General features: G+C 40.9%; 2 protein-coding genes across 5 annotated transcripts in view; both read left to right on the forward strand.

Moving 5' to 3' along the window:
- The window catches only part of grin3ba (glutamate receptor, ionotropic, N-methyl-D-aspartate 3Ba), a 74,740-nt gene extending 71,019 nt beyond the window's left edge, over positions 1-3,721 (forward strand). For 2 of the 4 annotated variants that reach the window (XM_077620907.1, XM_077620908.1), the window contains exons 11-12: positions 579-646; positions 791-3,333. In XM_077620907.1, the coding sequence (XP_077477033.1) occupies positions 579-646; positions 791-1,715 (993 nt within the window). In that variant the 3' untranslated portion in view covers positions 1,716-3,333. Of the gene's footprint in view, positions 1-578; positions 647-790; positions 3,334-3,708 lie in introns of those variants that run through there. The other 2 variants (XR_013305166.1, XR_013305167.1) reach the window with 2 other exon arrangements.
- A 2,721-nt stretch (positions 3,722-6,442) lies between these two features.
- Positions 6,443-18,640, forward strand: plppr3a (phospholipid phosphatase related 3a). Its single transcript, XM_077620909.1, has 9 exons — positions 6,443-6,893; positions 9,011-9,114; positions 9,892-10,077; positions 10,450-10,579; positions 11,575-11,770; positions 13,004-13,061; positions 13,541-13,714; positions 14,328-15,149; positions 15,387-18,640. Exons 2-9 carry the CDS (start codon positions 9,034-9,036, stop codon positions 16,113-16,115), a joined length of 2,376 nt encoding a protein of 791 aa, XP_077477035.1. The 5' UTR covers positions 6,443-6,893; positions 9,011-9,033; the 3' UTR covers positions 16,116-18,640.
- Positions 18,641-20,634: the final 1,994 nt, after the last annotated feature.

The following is a 20,634-nucleotide window of genomic DNA, read 5'->3' on the forward strand; positions in this document are numbered from 1 at the left end:
GAAATTGCTATTCAAACGACATATTAAATAGACTTTTGGGCTTTTTTCATACCTATGAAAACAACACATTTTGCCAAAACTGTTTATCCTGGGAAAAATCTACTGTAAGTATACCATTAACGACAATAGACGTCTTTTTTTTTTCAATAAAGTGGTCTAGCACAGATCAAAGGATTTGATTTCTATGTCATTCGCACTGAAATATGATCATTTAAAAATATAAGGTGGAAAAAGTTTATAAACTTGAAAATTAACTTGTTTACAAAAGTGAAATTAATTCCCCTCTCTACAAAAAAAACCATCAAAAGGCATCAAACAACCCTCTCATGTAGGAGGAAAAAAAGTCATTTTGCTTTGTAGAAGCTACTTCTAATTTCTGCAAGGCGAACTTGTCCTCAAGATTTTGATCGTCACCAAATTTCAGCACGTTTACAAGCCAAATGACCACTGCCAAGATTTTAAGATGTTGTCATTGCATGCGAGCGTGCTTTGGCAGATGCTATAAATCAACCAATCAGTCGTCTCCACAAGGTCAGACAAGCTTTAATACTGTGTTCTGTTATTCCATCATTTCCCAGAAAATTCATCGAGCACTCCACACGGCGTATGAGGATGAAGACAAAGAACTGACTGGCCTTGAACAAAAGTAAGAAAATACCAGACTTAATTTGAAAGGTTCGAGGCATTTACAATCTTTGCCCTAGTCCTTGTTTCACAGTAGGGACCGCGTGCGTTTCTGATTGGAATAGATGCCGTGTACCTAACTCGCTCGCCTCCTGTTGTCTGCTAGCGCCTCTTCTTGCATCTCGGAGAACTGCAGCCTTCACAGGAAGCAGCATCAGCAACCTCCCCCGCCGTCCCCCACCAAATCTCTCCCCGCCTCCGGCTCGGCGGCAAACAGCGGTAGCTCCTCATCCCCGTCTCACGAGCCGAAAGAGAAGAGGGTCCACTTCGACCTGGACACCCTCCACAGCTACCGGCTACGCACCCACACGGCCTCGGTGCGGGGGCGCCCCGGCATGGTGGGCCGCCCCGGCTTGGGCCTCGGCGGCTTGGGTCTCCCCAACCTAGGGCATTTGAGCTTCCAAGCCAACGGGGGGCCTGCTTCTGCGCTTGCGTCATCGGGTTTGGTGCTCTCCCCTCTGGGGACGAGGGGAGGCCAGACCGGCCTTTGGGAAGGGGAGCTCCAAGAGCTCCAGGAAAAGATTGAGATCTTCCGAAATCAGTTGAGGGAGGCTCTTGCCAGGAGGGCCGAGATCCAGACAAGCCTGCAGAGGGAGCGCAGTGGGGCGGTGCGCCGAGACACCAGTTTAGATAGGGAACGGGACCGGTTGCAGGTCCAAACTATCAACACCGACAAGAGCAGCGGCGCTCAGCCCGACAGAACCAGCCAAACCCTCAACAACCAGCCTCACCAAGCCGTTCCTGGGAACACCTCCTTCGGAAGAAGCGGTCAAGTGAACACGGTGGAAAGCCTGGAGAGAGGGTGTGCCCCCCAGTTACGCACGGTCCCCACCGCAACGGAAGAATGGAGCACCCAGTCGCACGCCGCTACCTCCGCCAGCTTGGACAGGAGTCGGCTCGGCCAGACCGGCGCCAACCAATCGGCTCGGAACACGTTGAGTCTTGATCGGCAGAAAGCCAGCCTAACACGTGTTCTCAGCACTTTGGAGAGGACAAGAGCCAGCCAATCGGACGCGGGGAGCGGGACTTGACTTCATTTGACTTCATTTCAGGCCAGGAAAAAAATGAGTGCTTAGCCGCGGGAAGACATCAATATTCCTGGGACAAAATACAACAGGCTCATTGTCTTCATCATAGAGAGGGAAAAAAAATCTTAATATGATACACCCCATTTCTCCAGTGGCTTTGAGAAGCACATCAGCAAGAGCACACTTGAAGTACTAAAATCAAATTAATAATCCCTTTTTGGTGATTACAAGTGAGAATACGTTCCATTTCAAACCCAATGACTTAAATTTGATATTCATTCTTATTCATCCCTCAATTTGAATGATTGAATAATTGGAACGGTTATAGAAATGTGTGAATGCTAGAAGCACTTCAACAATCTCATCCAATTTTAACCCTTCTACTAAAAATCATACCACCTTGGCTATTATTTTTCGCCTTTCAAAAGTGTTCACATTCTATAATTTCATACTTTTCAGCCCAAACTGATCTGTTCTTTTCCAATGAGACCACCATCAAAAAAGTTCATCATTATCGTCTTTCATACTAAAAATGGTAAGCTCATTTTAAACTTTATTTGCATTACAAAAATTCCCTCATTACTCTAATTGTACATTTACAACCACCCATGCATTTTATTTTCATTGTTTCCAACTCATTCAACATTTCTTGCCCAAATATACAACCATTCATACAAAGTTTATTTATTTTTTTATTCAAAGAATACCATTTCAAATTCACATCTTCACATCAACTTTTCAGAATTCGCACCAAACTTCATTTGGTAGGTAAATTAAATTTACTTTCTAATGAAAGGTTTTGAATTACCAACTAAAACTGCCAAAAACTTCCATTTTTAAGATTGCCATGCATGAAAAAAAATACTTTTAAGCAGGGCCTATTTTGTATTCTGTATTTATTTAATACTTTGTTAGAGATTTAATTTTTTGTTTTACATGTAAAAAGATTCTTATATTTTAGGTTAAATGGTAGATGAATTCAAAGAATATTTATGATTTATAATGGATAAAAGTCATTTTTTTAGTCTAAAATACTATTATTTTTTTGTTTTATTCTATTAAAAATACCTATATATATATATATATATAGTATGTGTTACCCTCATTTTGTAGAATGTTCCAAGAGGCCACAGATGTCCAAGAGTATGTTTTGGATTATTTTTTGTATTAAGAACAAAAATGGAATGTATTATTATCATCATCATCAGCTATATTTCCAAGCTTTGAAATGTAATTCAGTACCATATTGTCATTCAATTCTCTATTTGAGCAGAAGATGGTGCCCCTGTCCTTCTTCCCGCGGCTATGGACTTCCTGCAAAATGACTGAGAAGAAGATGAAGCAATCTATTTTTTAAAGGAAAAAAAACAAGTGAGATATCTAAACGCCTTTGTGGATTCCTTCCAGCATTTCAGTACATTTTAAGCTGATTATGTCCAATACTTCTTCAGTACTACCACTTCTATATTTGGATCTGAATGGAACATGCTTAAACATGGAGAAAAAAACAGTGAATCTCACAAAAGAAAAGGATGACAACATATTTTACATTCAAGGACAAACGCGTGTAATACTAAAATGTTGACATCAAATACTTTTCATCCATCTAATTATAGACAAATTGTAACCACATTTATGGAGATTTTATGAAATGGACCATTCCATGTTTTGAAATAAACATTTATATACATACAAGATTTGCATTACATCTGACTTTTTAGCCGTAAACTTTATTACATGCATCTTACAGATATGAAATCAAATTTCTAGTTTAGGAAGATGAAATGTATACTGTCGGTAACCACAAATGACCTCCATGTGTTTGTACATTATTGGGATCTGGAGACCACAAAGCAGTAGACCCTGAGAGATGAAATACATAATGCATTTTGTTATTTGATGTCATGTGGGGATTTAAGAAATTACTTTACAGAATCGTATCAAAGGGTACAAAAATTGGTGACTCCAAATAAGGTGATTTATAATATGATTGCAGGGGCAAAAGCGTGTCTGTTGGACCATCTGTGTTGACAGGTATTCATCACTTGGGTGAGTATGCATTTTTATTCTTATCATTTTACATTATTTGAACCTTTTGCAGTCTGGGGACCACAAATCTGAAAGGTGTGTACATGTTTTCGTACTGTAATGTTTGAAAGGTAATGTTTGTATCACATTTAAGACATGTAGACACAAAATCACATGATCCTTCAAATGAATGCAATGTCCATTGTGTCAATATGAGGCTTGTTAAAAATTATCTATGCTGCTAAGGCAAGGGCTCATATTGCTGGTTGGGGAATGCAAATTATGCCAATGTCGGCACTATTCTAACGGTACATAGTTTAATATATTTTCTTATACTGGGACAGAAGATTGTTTACACAGACCCCTAATGACAGCCCATTTTAGTGTTGGGATATGAATCATCCATTTTTACCCTCCTTTTTTACATGGATAAAACTGCATTTTTGATTGTATTTATGGAGTGCTTGTATTTTGATATTTATAGCTTGATATTCATGCCATTATAAAGCAATTTTTGTTTATTTAAAATAATAATAAGCCATAAATCAAATGTTGATTCTGAGGTTACAATTCAGTTGTAATAACAGATTCTTACCACAGAGTGTCAACGTGTCCACCCCCAAAAAAATGTATTCATCCGAAAATCATGACAATGGTGCAGTGATGATGCGATAAATCGAGACTTTAAGTGTGCTCTTGCATCATGGCACTTTAGAAGAATTATGAAAATATGAACCCAGGTACTTGACTGTGAATGGATGTTATTGTATAATTATTGTGTGGTTCTGTTTTACCACACCACAAATCAGGTTATTCTTATTATAGGGGGATTTCTGTATATTGTGTTTTTTTATGTAGAAATTTCTAGAATTACTTTCCTATGAGAGGTGAACGCTTCCTCAAGGTAATTGGCTCACACGTGTGAGCCACAGTGGAGAATCATCTTAATCAAAATGATGAATCCCCCAATGTGCGCCCACCTCCCCTAAACACACATCCACTAAGAAGCTAACCAATTACTTTTCAAATGCGCTCCAAGGAAAAGACTTCAGGTCTGAAAATCCACTCCCAGGACACCTTCTCATGACCCCCAATTCCAAAAGACTGCCTTGACAAAATTAGTACCGCTGATTTTGATTGACGTTCGAGACCACCTCCATCTTTCATACCTGTGTCTTTAATTTGCTTTGGCTGCTCAGCAAACAGGAGGAATCCAATGAATTATAGGTGTATTTGCTCCAACCAAGCTTGTCTCTTATTGGATGTCTTGGAGTAGGGGGTACGAGGTGTGGATGAATCCAGGGAGACCCCCCTCGCTTCTCCTTTCCAGAGAAACTCCTTGGCAACCAAACAGGCTGTATAAATGTGGCGCCCCCATTCATGGTGTGGGAGATTTTTTTTTTGAGGGACTGGGGAATGTGCAGATATTAGCATCCCGTCTGGGAATGTGTGTGAACATGTCACTTGCACACTCCAGTTGTAACACTGATGGACAGTAAAACAACCATGTGGATGGTTTCAGATTTATATTTCTTAGACTGCATTGACATTAGCTGATTTTTATTTCATTTTTCATTGGCCAATGGGGAAGTCATGATTCGTATCCATCAATTCTCCGTAGCAACTAGTGATAATGCGCACTTTGGCAATGTTCATCCTAATGTGGTTGTGTTCATATAGTGGCCCAAATTGGGAAAAAGACAAACACATCTCATGACATTTTTGCCATGAGCCAATTGGCTGCTATGTGTTGGAACTTTTGAATTCTCCCTAGCAACAAAACTAGCAAATAACTCAAAACACATAAATTATGTTTTGTTGTTACTGCAACAGACTTTGTTTGTGCTTTGTGTTGTATTTTTAATCCAAACATTGTATTTATTGTGTTGTGTTATTATATTGTGGAATAATCATTAACCAGATTTTTTTATTGTTATCCATCTGTCTTAGGGCTTGTCATGTTGCATCAGGACCAATCATAATTTCCCAACTCTCCTTAAAAACATCACAAAAATAGGATTTCCCAAAAGTCTAAAAGTGATTTTCAAACAATCAAAAATATGGCATACATGTAACTGAATATTATAAATACCCAATAATCACAGGCATGTAGTATTCTTTAACCTCTGCAAAAAAAGACAAAAATGCTTAAGCTGATGACATAATAGACTAAAAGAATGTTTTTCAACCAATCCAAAAATATTGCTTAAACAATGTCCTTGGTATCTTAATGACAACATAATTATAAACATCAATGACTTCATTTATATCATAAATACCCAATGATCACAGGCATGTAATCTTTATCCTGTGCGATAAATGACTAATATTCCCATTGCCGGCAATCGACCAATCCAATTTGTGCTTGGGAGAAATCAGCCCCCCAGTTCAAATGGATTGCACGTTTACCGTCATCTCGAGCAGTCAATGAGTTAACATCAGCATTCCTGATGACTTGCTGGACAGGGGTCCACGTGCTCTACCATGTAGCACATGGACACGCCCTTCCCAGGTTCACAAAGGCACGCTCATACACTGTGCATTGGTTTTCATTGATGAGCGCTTGAACCCCCCTCTATTTCTTCCCATGCCTCTCTCCGCCAATCCCCCCCTTTGTCTCATGGAAAAAGAAGTGTGGAGCAGACTGTCTCCTCCCCCCACCATCGGCGCACCACTCTCTCCTCCCCCTTGCACCCCCCCATCTTGTGCTTGCCTTTGTGACTGCGTACCCGAATAAAACTGACACCGGGACGCTCGCCTGGAAAAATAGCTCAGATGAAGATTCTACCTTGTTCTTTCCTGATTTAATTTCCCAGGAATTCAGCTGAATGATAATAGAAGAAGAGGAGGAGGATCCGGAACCCCCCGCCTCCCAGGCTGCACCACTACAGTGGAAGCACGTGAAGATTTGACTCCACATTTTGGGGACATCAGCATCCTTTTTACGCCATCCTCACATCCCAGCAAGCGTTGATAGAAAACCACCTCAAAAAGGATTTTTTTTTGTTTTTTTTGTTTTTTAGGGGGACATGGCAATGGAATAAAGGGACAGACGGGCAAAGAGAGCCGCCAAACTGGAGCAGCACGCTAGAGCACGCCGGGGGGGAAGGGGGCGACGGGACTCGGTGAATTCACGGAGCCCCCGAGATAGAGGTGAGCGTTCGTATGTGTGTGTACATTTCCATAATTGATCATCTCATTGGCAACTTGCATGATGTCTTTCATTAGCAAACCATCAGTGAGGCCAATGTGATAGCAATTTACTCTCTATGTCATTAAAACACACTCCAGGTAATAAATCATGTCAAATTGGCCCCATTAAAATGAGAGAATCTGTCAATATTTGAACCCCAAAAAGAAAATTCACATTTTTGATCATTTTTAGGGTGTGGTGATCTTTTTCAGGCCAGGCAAATTAACGCGGAACCATTTCTTATATGCAAAATGGATAATGTACCTAATGTTATCAGCATTAAATGTATATTAGTCCTTGAAGGGTAGACATTTTAAGGAGAATGATTTTTGAGTTATATATTAAACATATATTGCTTCACATTGACTCGTGAACACAGTCTGCATAGGTGTAGTCCTGATATTTGCAATGGACAACATGCTCCCTGTTTAACAGATCTGTGAGGATCGTTGGTAGCTTTACAAGTTTAAATTCAACTACAATCACCCGGCTCCAGATGTGTCATCAGCATTGAGCCGTTATAAGCGCACCCGAAAATCACATGAGCCCTCTACTGGCTAATTCAGAACATAGAGGCAACAATAAGGCCGCTATTAATTTTTCAGACCAAACGTAAAGACTTTTGAAAATTGGGGTCTGAGGATTACTGCGTAAACATTCCTAAAATATACTTTTCAATTTTCATTCTTATCCATCACCAAATAGCAGAGGAGTATGCATTTTAGTTAGAATCCTCATCAACAACAACAGAGATGATATCTGCAGCCCTCCTTCTGAGTGGTCTATTAAAATCTTAAGGAGTTGGTGTCACTGTACACTTCTATTCAACTTTCTTAAAATTTGAGCTGACCTTATCATATATAATTTATTATATTAAAAAAAAGATAAGTAATTCATATTAATGACATGAAAACAAACACTGGTAGGATATCTTTGTTTTGGTTTGTTCATCAGCTTTACAATGTGACTATTAGCATATTTTGACAGTTCTTCAGTTGAGTTGAGTTTTCCTGTGTTACATTTTGAAAGGCTATTTACGTCATGCAAATATTGCGAGCTCCTGTTTCCATGCCACTGTGGGATTCAGTAGTGCATTGCTGCATGGGCGGTTTTTCTATTTTTTTTCTTCTTTTCTCATGACAGTCTCTAAAATAAATGTCAGTCGTCTTTCGGGGTTGTCTGGCAAATTGACATACTGTGATTTTGTCCGCCCTACACACACACACACACACACACACAAACAAAGTTCAAACCTTAACAAAATTATTCACACCCAACCAACATTCTGCTGTCACGCTCATGCAAAGAGCCTCAGAGTAACAAACGCTGTTTTTGGAGATAAACAAGATGCCGCTCTTCTCCGGGAGGCACATTGGGTAGGTGGGTGTGGGGGAGGTTTAAGTCTATGTGAGTGGGGCAGTTCACTGAAATGAGGCTAGGGAGGGGGCTTGGTTCCTACTAAGATGCTTTTCCGCCACACTAGAGACCATCCATCCTGGCATTATTTTTCTGGATGATCTGTTCCTCAGTGGTCACAGTTTTTTTAAGGAGCAAAAAAGAAAAGATTAGTGTGTAACCCTGAAAAGGGCACTTATTCAGCTCAGTGGCTGCCATTGGCCGTATTGTACATCCAATCCATTTTTTATCATGTATTATTCATAAAAAATAATAGTAATTTGTTTTCCATTCCACTTATCCATTCAAGGATCGCAGGGGTGCTGGAGCCAAACCCAGCTAACAACGGGCACCAAGCGTGGGACACCCTGAAATGGTGCCCAGCCAATCGCGGGGCACAAGGAGACACCCAATCACACATAAGGGCAATTTAGAGTGTTCAACCAGCCTACCATGCATGTTTTCGGCATGTGGGAGGAAACCGGTTTACCCGGAGAAAACCCACGCATGAGAACATGCGAACTCCACACAGAAAAGTCCGAAGGTGGGATTGAACCTTGGATCTTAGAACTGTGAGGCTGACACGCTAAAAACTCGACACGACATTGTCTCATGTGGAATTTGACATTATTCACCCACACATTTGAAATGCATCCTTAACAATGTCCCTCTTTCCAAACAGGTTGCGAGTGGTCCCACTCCAAGATGACGTCCCCCAAAAGCCGTACCAAGAAGAAGCCCCCTAAAGATAGCATGACGCTGCTTCCATGTTTTTACTTTGTGGAGGTACGTTCAAGCGCTTGTGCAGATAGCTTTGTATAGAGTATTTGCTGAAGACATAAAATGTAGATATACCTGTATGCACTAGTATTTAGGTTTACCTAGTTAGTTTGGTAGTCAAGAAAGTGAAGATGAAAGGTCAACAGAAAGGTAAGAAAGAAGTTAGAAGTCTTGCAAGGAAGGAAACACATATATACCTTTTGAAACCCTAATCCTCTATTGGGACCATCATGTGAAACCTTGACATTGACTAGAAACTTTTAATTTTGTATTTTGAACCCGTATTCCTGGTTTGGAACCCTATTTAGAATTTTCACCTTTTCTGTTCTCCCTCAAACCTGTCCTCTCACTAAATAGGTGTGTCTCTACCTCACAGTGTGTCTTTTTGGTAAATGTAATCATGATGATCTTGCAGGGCTACTTATAGCTGGGTGGCATATTCATTAAATCGTGCTTCTCTGTCTCTATTACTTGTTCATTCTTTGTCTGTCTCATGAATTCCTCTTTTGTCCAAAACCTACTTTGAAACCCAAATCCTGACTAGAACCCTATTTGAAAGCCCCAAAACATACCTTGACATCCAAATTGGAAATCACTGTCTTGAACGCTTACAAAACCCTACTTTAAAACCCTTGAATGGACGTCAGTTGCTGAGCTTGAGGTTTATTCTCAATAATGTCAAACACGTGCCATGTCGTTTTGACGCCGTAAGAAGCATCTGATTTTGTCGGAAGGGCTCACAAGTGTACTTGGAATAATATTTGGTCCCTCTGGTCCACATAGCTCCCCATCGTGCTGTCATCTCTGGTGTCACTCTACTTCCTGGAGCTGACCGACGTCCTATCCCCGGCTGTGGTGGGCTTCCGCTGCTACGACCGCGACCTCTCCATGCCTTACGTAGAGACGGGCGACGAACTCATACCGTTGCTCATGCTGCTCAGCTTGGCCTTCGCCGGACCTGCTGCATCGGTAAGCGCTCAACCCGGTAGAACCGGCGCAAAAATCCACCCATTTCATTTCGCTTTTAACCACAATACACAATCAATCGGTGGCATCGCACTTGTTCTACTTAGACACACACTGCGGCCTTCCCCAGTCAATACACACACACAATGTTAATCCATCAGCCGCATGGAAAGAAGCAGCAAAGTCATCTATCAGCTCGATTGGAAGCGATCGCCGACATCAATAGCATTTTAGCCGCCGCTCTCCATCACAAATCATTTGAGAATCACAGTAAATGGATGTTAGCCTTTTCTTTTCTGTTTTTTGTTTTACTGTTATTCCTGCTTATTATTTGACCTACTAGGCTGTTATTTATTTCCTGGCTTTTGTCCACAGATCATGATGGGAGAAGGACTCATGTATTGCATGCAGTCCAAACTCAAAAGCTGCCCCAAGGCGGAGGGAAGCATCAATGCCGGAGGGTGTAGCTTCAACTCCTTCTTGCGCAGGACAGTACGCTTTGTGGGTGAGTAAATTCATTTTATAATGTTGTATTTTATCAATTCTGTTTATTAAATGGAAGAAAGACTACCTTGATATGGTCATTGTAATTTTTTATTCACAGTTGTGATTTTATTTCCTTATTTTAACTGGATGGCAACTACTAAGTTTAATATTATTTATTAAATTAATAATCCTTCTTGTAATATGAAAATATACATATTTTTGAATAAATACATTAAGAAATTAATTAAACGTTCAAAACAGTTTTATAGTATTTAAATGAGTTCTCTATAGTAAAGGGTAAAGTGCTCAAAACATGTTAAAAATGCAGGATGCCATTTTTTTTCTTTTATATATTCGTAATTTTTACGTTTTAATAAGAGTTGTGCATTCATTTTTTTAGAATGATTTTAGTTGCAGGTGCATTTTTTTCCATTTTTTTAAGGTGCGTGATCTTTGAACTTTCAATTAATTTATAAAGTTGAAGGCTTAACTTTAAAATCACTGTGTAACTACATATTTAATATATACAATATACAGCATTCTCATAAATGATACATTTTAGTAAAATATTTGTTATTCTGTTGAATTGATGATTGAATGAATGAGTGTATGTGTATATATATATATATATATATATATATATATATATATATATATATATATATATATATATATATTTAGCTATGCTTGGGGAAATCTTTGGGGTTAATGGAGGCTCACCTAACCCACTTTTTGGGATAGGCATAATGAACTAATTACACGTGTTAAATGAAGGGTGACCAAGTGCTAAAGAGGCGTGATCTGATAGTAGTAAATATCTGCAGGCCCGCTTTCACGCTTTGGACTGGAAATTGAATGCCTTCATTAATTTGTTTTTATTTGTGTGCTCAGGTGGCACAATAACAGAAACTGCTTGTTTATTTTGTTATCTACCTTTTGATTGGTTGAAATTGCCCCTAAAGTCAGATGTGACCTTGACTTCGCTCTCCCTCCGTTTCCTTTTATTGCGCCTAGGTGTTCACGTGTTCGGTCTCCTAGCAACGGCACTGGTGACGGATGTCATCCAGCTGGCCACGGGCTACCACGCCCCTTTCTTCCTCACCGTCTGCCAGCCCAATTACACGGCACCGGGTGTGGCGTGCGACAGCAACGCCTATGTCATGCAAGACATCTGCGCGGGCAAAGATCAGTATGCTATCCTGTCGGCAAGGTAGGATGACAATTTCTGTTCCTGTCGAATTCATCTTTCTTACAAGCCACATTGTAAATGTGCTTTCCTTCAGTGGGATATTATATTTGCCAGCTGCCACTATTTATGGACTAATCCAGGGGTGTCAAACTCATGTTTTGTTGCGGGCCACCTTGTAGTTTTGATTTCATCTGGAGGGCCAGTATGTCTTCCAACTAGGCTGCCAAAATTAATTGATTAATAAATTGACAGCTTTTTCAATCGTGCTGATCGATAGATCATTTTTGGACATTCAAATTTGTACAAATCATCTGCAATTATTGATTTAAAATGAGCAAACAGGAAATATTCCCTATACATCTATAATCTTCATTTGAATTTGATCATAAAACAGAAAGTTGGCACTCATGATTTACTTTCCCGGGCCACACAAAATGATGCACCAGGCAAGATTTGGCCCCGGGGCCGCCATTTTGACACATGTGGACTAATCCATAACTAATCAGTTATCTTTATCGATAGCTGTTTTGATATTAGAGATATTATTGACCTAATGAATGTCCAAATCCTGTCCTGAGAGCAAATGTTTTTTATATATTACATTTTTGTATAAATATTTCAGAAAAACATTATTAAATGATACATTTTGAAATATTTAATTTTTACATTTTTATTCATTTATTTATTACCTTTTTTAAATTAAAAATAGAGGGAAAAACAGTACTATTTTGTTTTTTTGTTCATGATTTTTTTTTAAAGATATGTCCCACAGGTCTTAAATTTGACAGTGGTGGTATAGTGCCATGGGAAAATGTAGTTTTCCATATTCTATACTTGTACCACTGTTTCATTTTATCAGCGAAATGTTTACAGACGACATAAGTTCCATACATATATATGCCTTCAAAAACAACTTATTTCACAATTTACCAGCTAACCCAACAATAACCCCACAGTACATATTTGTGTAATAGCTATAGACTATACAAGTAAATCCCTATAATAGTCGAATCCCTACATGTTAGAATAATATTTACAGTACGCATTAGTGCAAAATCTACATTGTAAGAGGACGGAAAAGCATAGGTTTATTTCAAGAATGGAGCTTACTGCTAATGCAGCGGATAACAGCCTAATCCTGCTTGAAATGATATTCCCCTGCCTGCGACAATGCTAATGACACCTTTTACTTGTGTTGTAAAACCTGAGTTTTGATTTATTGTTGTTAAGCTGTCTTTTTGTCGTTGTTTCCAGGAAAACATTCCCGTCCCAGCATGCAACACTCTCTGGCTTTGCTGCCGTCTACATTTCTGTAAGTATAGTACTTTTATTTATTTATTTTTTTCTCCAGAACACAACATGAATTCTCTTCTGCCATGCATAACTGCTGAATAAACATCTTCATGTTTATGCCAAGTTGGCATTCTTTCAATCAGTAACCATTTGCATTTTAGTATAGATTTACTACATTTAAATGTGATTCATAGGGTTTATTTGAGCCACAGTATGATTTTGATGCAAAACTATTCTCATTTGGTTTTACTAAATTGGTTATTTTGTGCAATCCAGTTATTTTAATTTGGTCATTTTGTGTAGGCTTTTTTTTACATTTATCTCTATTCTCATTTTTATTCTATTTCATTTTTAACATATTAAAGTTAATTTGATTGGTTTGAATTTAAATTCATTTTTAAAACTCAAGATGAATGCATAGTTTCTTTTACATTGTAGCAACACCATCTCACATAATTTCCTATATTTGGTGCCTTGGATGTCTCGCTTTGCTCACAGATGTACTTCAACGCAAGCATTGGTGCCTCTACCAAGTTGTTGAAGCCGCTGCTTGTGTTCGGCTTCTGCATGGCGGCGGGCCTGGCGGGCTTAACGCAGATCACACAGCATCGGAGCCACCCCATTGACGTCTATGTGGGCTACCTGATTGGAGCAGGCATCGGCGTCTACCTGGTCAGTCGTAAACTAACCCGTTGGCACGTTACGCTACAGTGGTACTATAAGAAAAACTTCTTTTACTAAATCAGTATACGTATCTCAAAGCGAGATTACCAAGAGTTTCGAGTAAACTGCGAGCCAACATTTGGCAGCTTTAAAAGGATGCCGTCTATTGAAATGCTAAAGCGCTTTTGGTTGTATTTGTCCTAATGTGTGCGCCAACACACTCTTTTGTTCTTCAACCCTTTATTTTTCACTCTCGGTGAGCTATATTTAGCAATCCTTATTGCAAGAGAGACAGAGAGAAACGGTAATCGGATAAGAATTTGCCGCAGCAATTTCACACTTGAGTTTAGGGCGGAGTAAAAAAGGATTGGAGTTGCAGATTTTCCCTATTATCCGTCACGTTTTGAGGCAGATGACGTTTTCTGATTTTTTTAATTAAATGTATCAAAAGCTTTAAAAAATCAACACTAAGAAATGAAGACAATGTGCCGTTTAGCGATTTTTCATGTTGCTAGGAAGGATTCCATGATGGTCAGTTAGAAAAAAAGCAGATATGGAATTGCTACTCCGTATTGAAATAGAAGCAAATATTTAGTATCCATTGGAAGCTGTCTCCCTACAGGCCGTGTATGCAGTAGCTAACTTCAAGGCATCCGAAGAAGATGCGTTGCCTCATCCCAAAATGTCGTCGGTGCAGCACAAGGACACCCTGCGGGTGTTGAGTCAACGCAGTCATGATTCTCTATACCGCAAGACACCCCGAGTGTCGGAGAGCCGCGAAGAACTGGCTGTGGCCATGGGATCGGGCACGCGCAGCAAGGTTCGCCGCGAAAAAGCCTCCCTGGCTTCCCTTAAACGAGCCAGTGCTGATGTGGAGCTCCTCGCCACACGTGGGCCCATGGGCAAGGAGACGATGGTGACATTTAGCAATACTCTACCCCGGGTGGCCAATGGCAACAGCCCAATCTCGCCCTCCGATGAGCCGCCCACCTCACAGCGCCACATGACGTTCCACGTCCCCCTTGACCCACAAAGATCCCGACAGCTGGTATCAGAGTGGAAGCAGCGCTCTCTGGAGCTGAGGAGTCAAAGCTCCCGAGATGAGGATGAGGTCGAAGGAGGGGCGGAGGCACAAGACACAGGAGAAGAGGCAGGTGACCAAGGGGTGCCGTCCTCCCTCTATCCAAAAGTGCAAGCTAACAAGGGGACGGCAACGCCACCTGGGACTCGGATGGTAGTGTCGCCCCCGCTGGTCCACATTCCAGAGGAGGCCTCCCGACCACCACCTGTATCTCCCAAGAGTGCTAAGACGCGCGCAAAGTGGTTGATGCTGACCGAAGCGAGTGGCCAAAAGGAGCCCAGTGTGGGGCCCATTGCTGTGTCTACTCCCAGGGTGCCCAGCACCCACCCTGTTCAGCCACCCGCTCAGCCAAGAGTAACTCAGGTGAGGTCTGGTTTTGATATACACATCTATCTGTTTTGCTTGGGGGTAAGCTTCAGTCTATCTCAGCAGAGGATGAACTGCTCAGCAATTGGTTACAGCAATTGGTGTGTTTGCTAGTGGGTGTTTTCTCCGAAAATAGATCTGAAATTGGCAAAATGTGCGAATATGAGGGTTGTTGTCAGCAGATTATGCCAAGACAATGTGAAAGTCTTTCTGACATTTCTTGGCACCTTGCAGGTGATGGCAATGTCTAAGCAACAGAGCCACCAAGAGGGCGGCGGCTCCTCTTCAGGCGGCGGCTCCAACTGTTCCGAGTCTCCATACTTTCGTATCCCCTCCGACCGGGACAGCTGTACAGGCAGCAACCCGGGCAGCATTGCTGGCAGCGGTAGTATCGTCACCATTGACGCCCACGCCCCCCACCACCCGGTGGTGCGAGTGACGGCTTCCAACGGGAAACCGTGGGAGTGGAGGAATACCATCAGTGGCAACCTGATGAGCAGCGAAACCTTGGAAAAGCACCGCGGTGTTCTAAGGGGGCAGGACAGTGCTTCACTGTACCGCGACTACCGAACGCTCCCAATGAAAAAGGAGTTGCAAGGTGGTGAAACTCCAGAGCTTCCATCACACCCCAACTCATCCTCTCCCCTACCTCTGTCACCCCATCTCCCACCGCCACCCCCTCACACATCTTTCCTGTCTCACCCACCTTCTCAGGTGTCCCCGCAACCTTCCTCTTCCCCCTTACCCCCTCCACCACTGCCAAACTCCACTATGCCACCGCCTCCCCCTCCCCATCCCTCGTGCTCGGCCGTACTCCCCCCTCCACCTCATCCCGACTTGCTGATGGACGACCAGATGCTGTCCCGCTCGTCCACGCTGCCCCGTCGGCCTTCCGTGTCGGCCCGCAGCCATGCTGAGCAAGAGCACTACTACAAGGCGCTCCAGAACGAGAGGATGCTATAGTGCAATGGTCCTTAACCTTTGGAGATAATGACACCCAAACTTATTTGTTGTCCAGTTTACTCTGTAATTCTGTTACGTAGACCAGCATCACAGAAAATCATACTTTACCAAGATGGGAAGTTGTAAATGAAAGCAAACTGCTCTCAAGTTTTTGGGCGGTATTGTTGCATCGTGGTCCATGGTAATCATCTGTGACTGAATGCCACATTCGTTTTCCGGAAAGTTGTAGGCTAATTTGGCTTTTTTCCACCTGTCTGTAAAAGACGATTGTATTTCATTCATTTGGCTCGCTATTCCATGTCAAGGCCATGAGATGGGCAGAGTCAAAGGACCGCGGCAGTACCAATTGGCCAGTAGACAGGCGATCAGTGACTGCTGCTATATTGGACAGCTCGCATTCCTTGGACTTTGAAGAAATAGCCAGACCAATTTGTGTAGGGCATTGATTTTTTTTTCTTGAAGGACTTGCAATCCAGGATAGCATCTTCGATCAAAATCCATGGGAACACTTCAGTTAAAGCGGTTTGGTGTTTTTCTCTGTCAGCTGACAGAAGAAAAGAAAGGAGATCAAGCACAAGGGGGGAAAACGGGGAGAATAAACATTCCCGCCTAGTCGCCGCCAGGGAGAGAAAAGCTTCTGCAGCTGAAGGAGGAGATACCACTCAGAAAGGCCTCAGATTTGCTCAATCTGTTCCCCCACTGAGGGCGAAGAAGGACATGGAAAACAAAACAACCGTAGGCAATGCCGACACTCCTAAAGACAACTGCAGCTGCTATTTGGCTGCCAACATTTGTTTGCTCCCGTCTCGAGGTTTTGTTGTGTTTCGTGGAGCCCCAAAAGGATCCTAAATTTGCTAGCCTACATCCTTCAGAGGAGTCATGCTACTCAAACACTGAAGCTGAGCCCATCTAATATGAGACCGGGGAACTGGCTTTGGTTGGATTCAATTCTGATAAGATTGTTCTGATTGTGCAGTTTCCTTGTTCAAGTGAGAATGCTGTCACCTGAATTGAGGTGGAAAAGCATTACTCAACCCCTTAAACTCTGACCACAGGGACAAGTCTAAAATCCTGACAACTTAAACACTGGTCTAAATTCATGACACTTTTTGGAAGGATTTGTTATGGTTTCAAACTCATCTCCAGAAAAATTAAGTCTTGCTCTCGGTGAAGGTCTCTGTCTTGGTCTTGACTCCCACAAGTCTTGATCTTGACTTGGTCTAGGAGAATTTTTCTTATGGGCAAATGTTGGTCAAGTCTCAGTCTAAGTCTTCAGCACAACCTTAAAATTCTAGCCATAGCTCCCAAAACCCTACACCCTAACCAAACCCTTTTGTAAATCTGAAACTCACAACAATAAACCCCAAATCCTGACCGTAACCCTCTGCCCCTACCCCTAATTTTTATATCTTAATCTAAACACAATCACAACTCCATAACCTCAGCCCTATTTGTCTTCTTTCCCTAATCCTTTGAAATCTAACACCAAACCATAAATCCAAGATGTAAACCTGAACCCCAGACCTGAGTACTGAACTAAAAATCAGAGCACAATATTTTTCAACATATTTATTACAAAGCATAATTCCAGTCGCTGGACTTGGAGATCAAAATGCCAATAACTAAAATGATGTGTAAATGTATTTGTGTCATTTATGAATTCTTCCAAATCTACTCATTAAGAATCTGGATGAATCCATTTTAATGTGTACTTGGACTTTAGACTTTCACACTTCATCCAGACAAACGTATCAAAGAAAGATTCTTTATTTGTGAACTTACAGTAAAGCGAAATATTTAAAACATCAACATGATTTGGTTTTAAAAACAGAATATTGCCTGTTTAGTGTGCTAATGCATTATCTAGAAAATAATGATTAATTGACTAAGTAACCTCTCTTTGGGTTTCTACTTCCTTGTACAAAGTCAACTCTTTCGCGAAAGTTTTTTCATCCAACATCTGTTGCCAAGTGCTTTAATTTTTGATATTTTCATAAACAGTGGAACCATTTTTTAAGTATCCCCAAAAGCCATTTTGTACAAGTAAGTATGAATGGCAAACATTTTGTATGGCGTTACATGTGAGGCTCTTTTCGCTGGGATTTATTTAGTGGGATTTGGTGCAAAAATTCGAATTTTAATTCATTCTCTGCCATTGACGTCGAAAGACATCTAATCATTTGAAGCGGGAAGGGCCTGGTCTGTCGCCATCAATGGCAGAAAATGAAATTTTAAAATGTTATCCAATTTCCTACTTTATTCTGACAAACTACGCTGCGTGTGCGTTTGTTTTTCTTCAGGTCTTCACCCTTACCTTATTTGACGAGCCATTGCTGCGTTTTTGTAGTGATTTAAACATCATACATCCCGTTTTTCAATGTAAAAAAATACTTTCTTAACATTACGACTATTGTCATTGATTGCTTTGGCCCTTTTTTTTACAGGGTATGTTTTCTATCTGTGTTGATGTGTGACAGTAATAATCTTGTTGAATAAAACGGAACAACTTCTTTTATCGGGCTCAACTATGTTTTTGCGGTTTAAATTCAATTTAAAATATATGCAGGACAAAAATGAGATAGATATGACTTCAAAATCTCTATTTAGCCAATCATCCATGTTGTGTGCAGTCCATCTGTGTCCACTAGGATGTGTGTCATTGTTTGGCTCATGACATCAATCAGTCAGGTGGATTTTTGCCACTCATGCATACAGATTTCACTCATTGTTTTATGCTCGGATTTACACGCACATGTTTGTGCATGTGTAACAGTGTGTGCACAGGGCTGGGAAGAAAAAGAGCCAACAGTGCAGATGGTGTGCAGGACGGAGGCCTGAGGATGAGGTCGGAGAGCCTCTCTATGACTCATACTTGGATGTGTGGGGTGTGTGCGTCTGGGGGTGTGTGTTGACTAACATTTCAGGTTTATAGAGAAAAAAAAACGTTTTTGGAGGGGGGATTTTGTCACGATCATACTCTTGAAAGGAAGATTGGCATTTGAACCGTATCTCGCTTTGTTTCCCGCTTTTCAATCCCTAGTGAGGAAACGTGATAGTCGTCGCCGCCGCCGTCCTTCTTACCGTCCCTCCAATCAATGCAACGACTCGTTTTTCCTTTCATCTCTTTATTTGTTGTGTATTTTTAGCACACAGAACACAGACGTGCATATTTCTTATATAGATTACATATCAGGCTTTTCTTATATCATTTCTTTTCAAGTTGTTTTATCCATGCAATGATAAATCTTTTGCTTTTATTTTTCCTCCCTGAAGTCATCGTTATTAGTATAAACCGTTTTCTTGTTTTTTTTAAACTGTGAACAATAGCATAAGAAGAAGCGTGGGGATCAAGTCTTGCATGAGTGTTATGAGCTGAAGCAATTCTTGAAATTCAGATCACATTTTTGCTTGTCTGCAATGTTCCCAACAGTAGCGTAGAACATCGCCGTGCACTTTTACCCTCCGAATAAAAGGCTGCTCGCTCTTGCGTGCTACAAGAGTGCAGGTGATAAATGTCCTTGGCCATTATGACCCATTTGGGAGACTTTTATGACCCACTCTTCATCTCGTAAGGCACCTCGCCCTTTAAAGGAGTTTCATTTCAAACTGTGTAGATTTACACCACACCAAAAGTGTTGGCAGGGTATTTTTAAGTTACCAAATCAAGCGCGCTTATGGATGGAGTCAAACAGGCCATTTAAAACCACAACGCTGAATTTTATACTTCTTTCTTTGGACAAAAACAAAACAGACTCATCAGAGTTTCTATGTACTACTAAGGCAAAAGCAGAGTTAAAATGGGAAATTAGTATTTTTCCAGGATACAATGATTAAACTGTACATTACCAATTATACTCCCAAAATTCAGTTTACGTGTTGTTTTGTCAGCCTTCAGTCATTTTCAAGCAAAACTAAAAATAATTCAGTACCCAGAGTATTCCTCATTTTGGTGAGGAAAAATAATTTATATCTTTTAACAAATAATAATTCATCCATTTTCCGTACCTCATCCTCAGAAGGGCCTCTCCCAGCCAATTACGGGCAAGGGACACCCTACGCTGGTTTTCCAGGGATCTATTTTGTCCATTGGCCATCATAATGAGCTAGCTATTAGTGATACGTTCATATTGAGCAGACTTAATGAGAAAGTTGGTCTCGCCAATGTTATTATCCTCTGTCATATGTTTTATGTGATATGGCCTGTTTTAAAAGGTGGCTCATACATTTATAAGGAGAAGGGTTGTATACCACTTCCTCCTGATTTGTCTAATGAAATTGTGGCCTTCACATGCATGAGTAAGACTACTACATTGCTTGACTTCAATACCCTCAAGGCTTTACAATGCCTAGTAATACAGTGCCACAGTTATCAGAGCAAACTAATTGGTTCCAATTTCTGTGTGTGTAGTGTGTGTCTGTGTGTATTATGCTTATGACCTCTTTCATGCACTGCTTACCCCGCCTCACCTATTCACTTTACAGTGGATGGAGTGCCACCCTGGAACTTTTAAAAATTCAG

The sequence above is a fragment of the Stigmatopora argus genome, chromosome 15 (genome assembly GCF_051989625.1).
Source record: "Stigmatopora argus isolate UIUO_Sarg chromosome 15, RoL_Sarg_1.0, whole genome shotgun sequence".
NCBI classification, from domain to species: domain Eukaryota; kingdom Metazoa; phylum Chordata; class Actinopteri; order Syngnathiformes; family Syngnathidae; genus Stigmatopora; species Stigmatopora argus.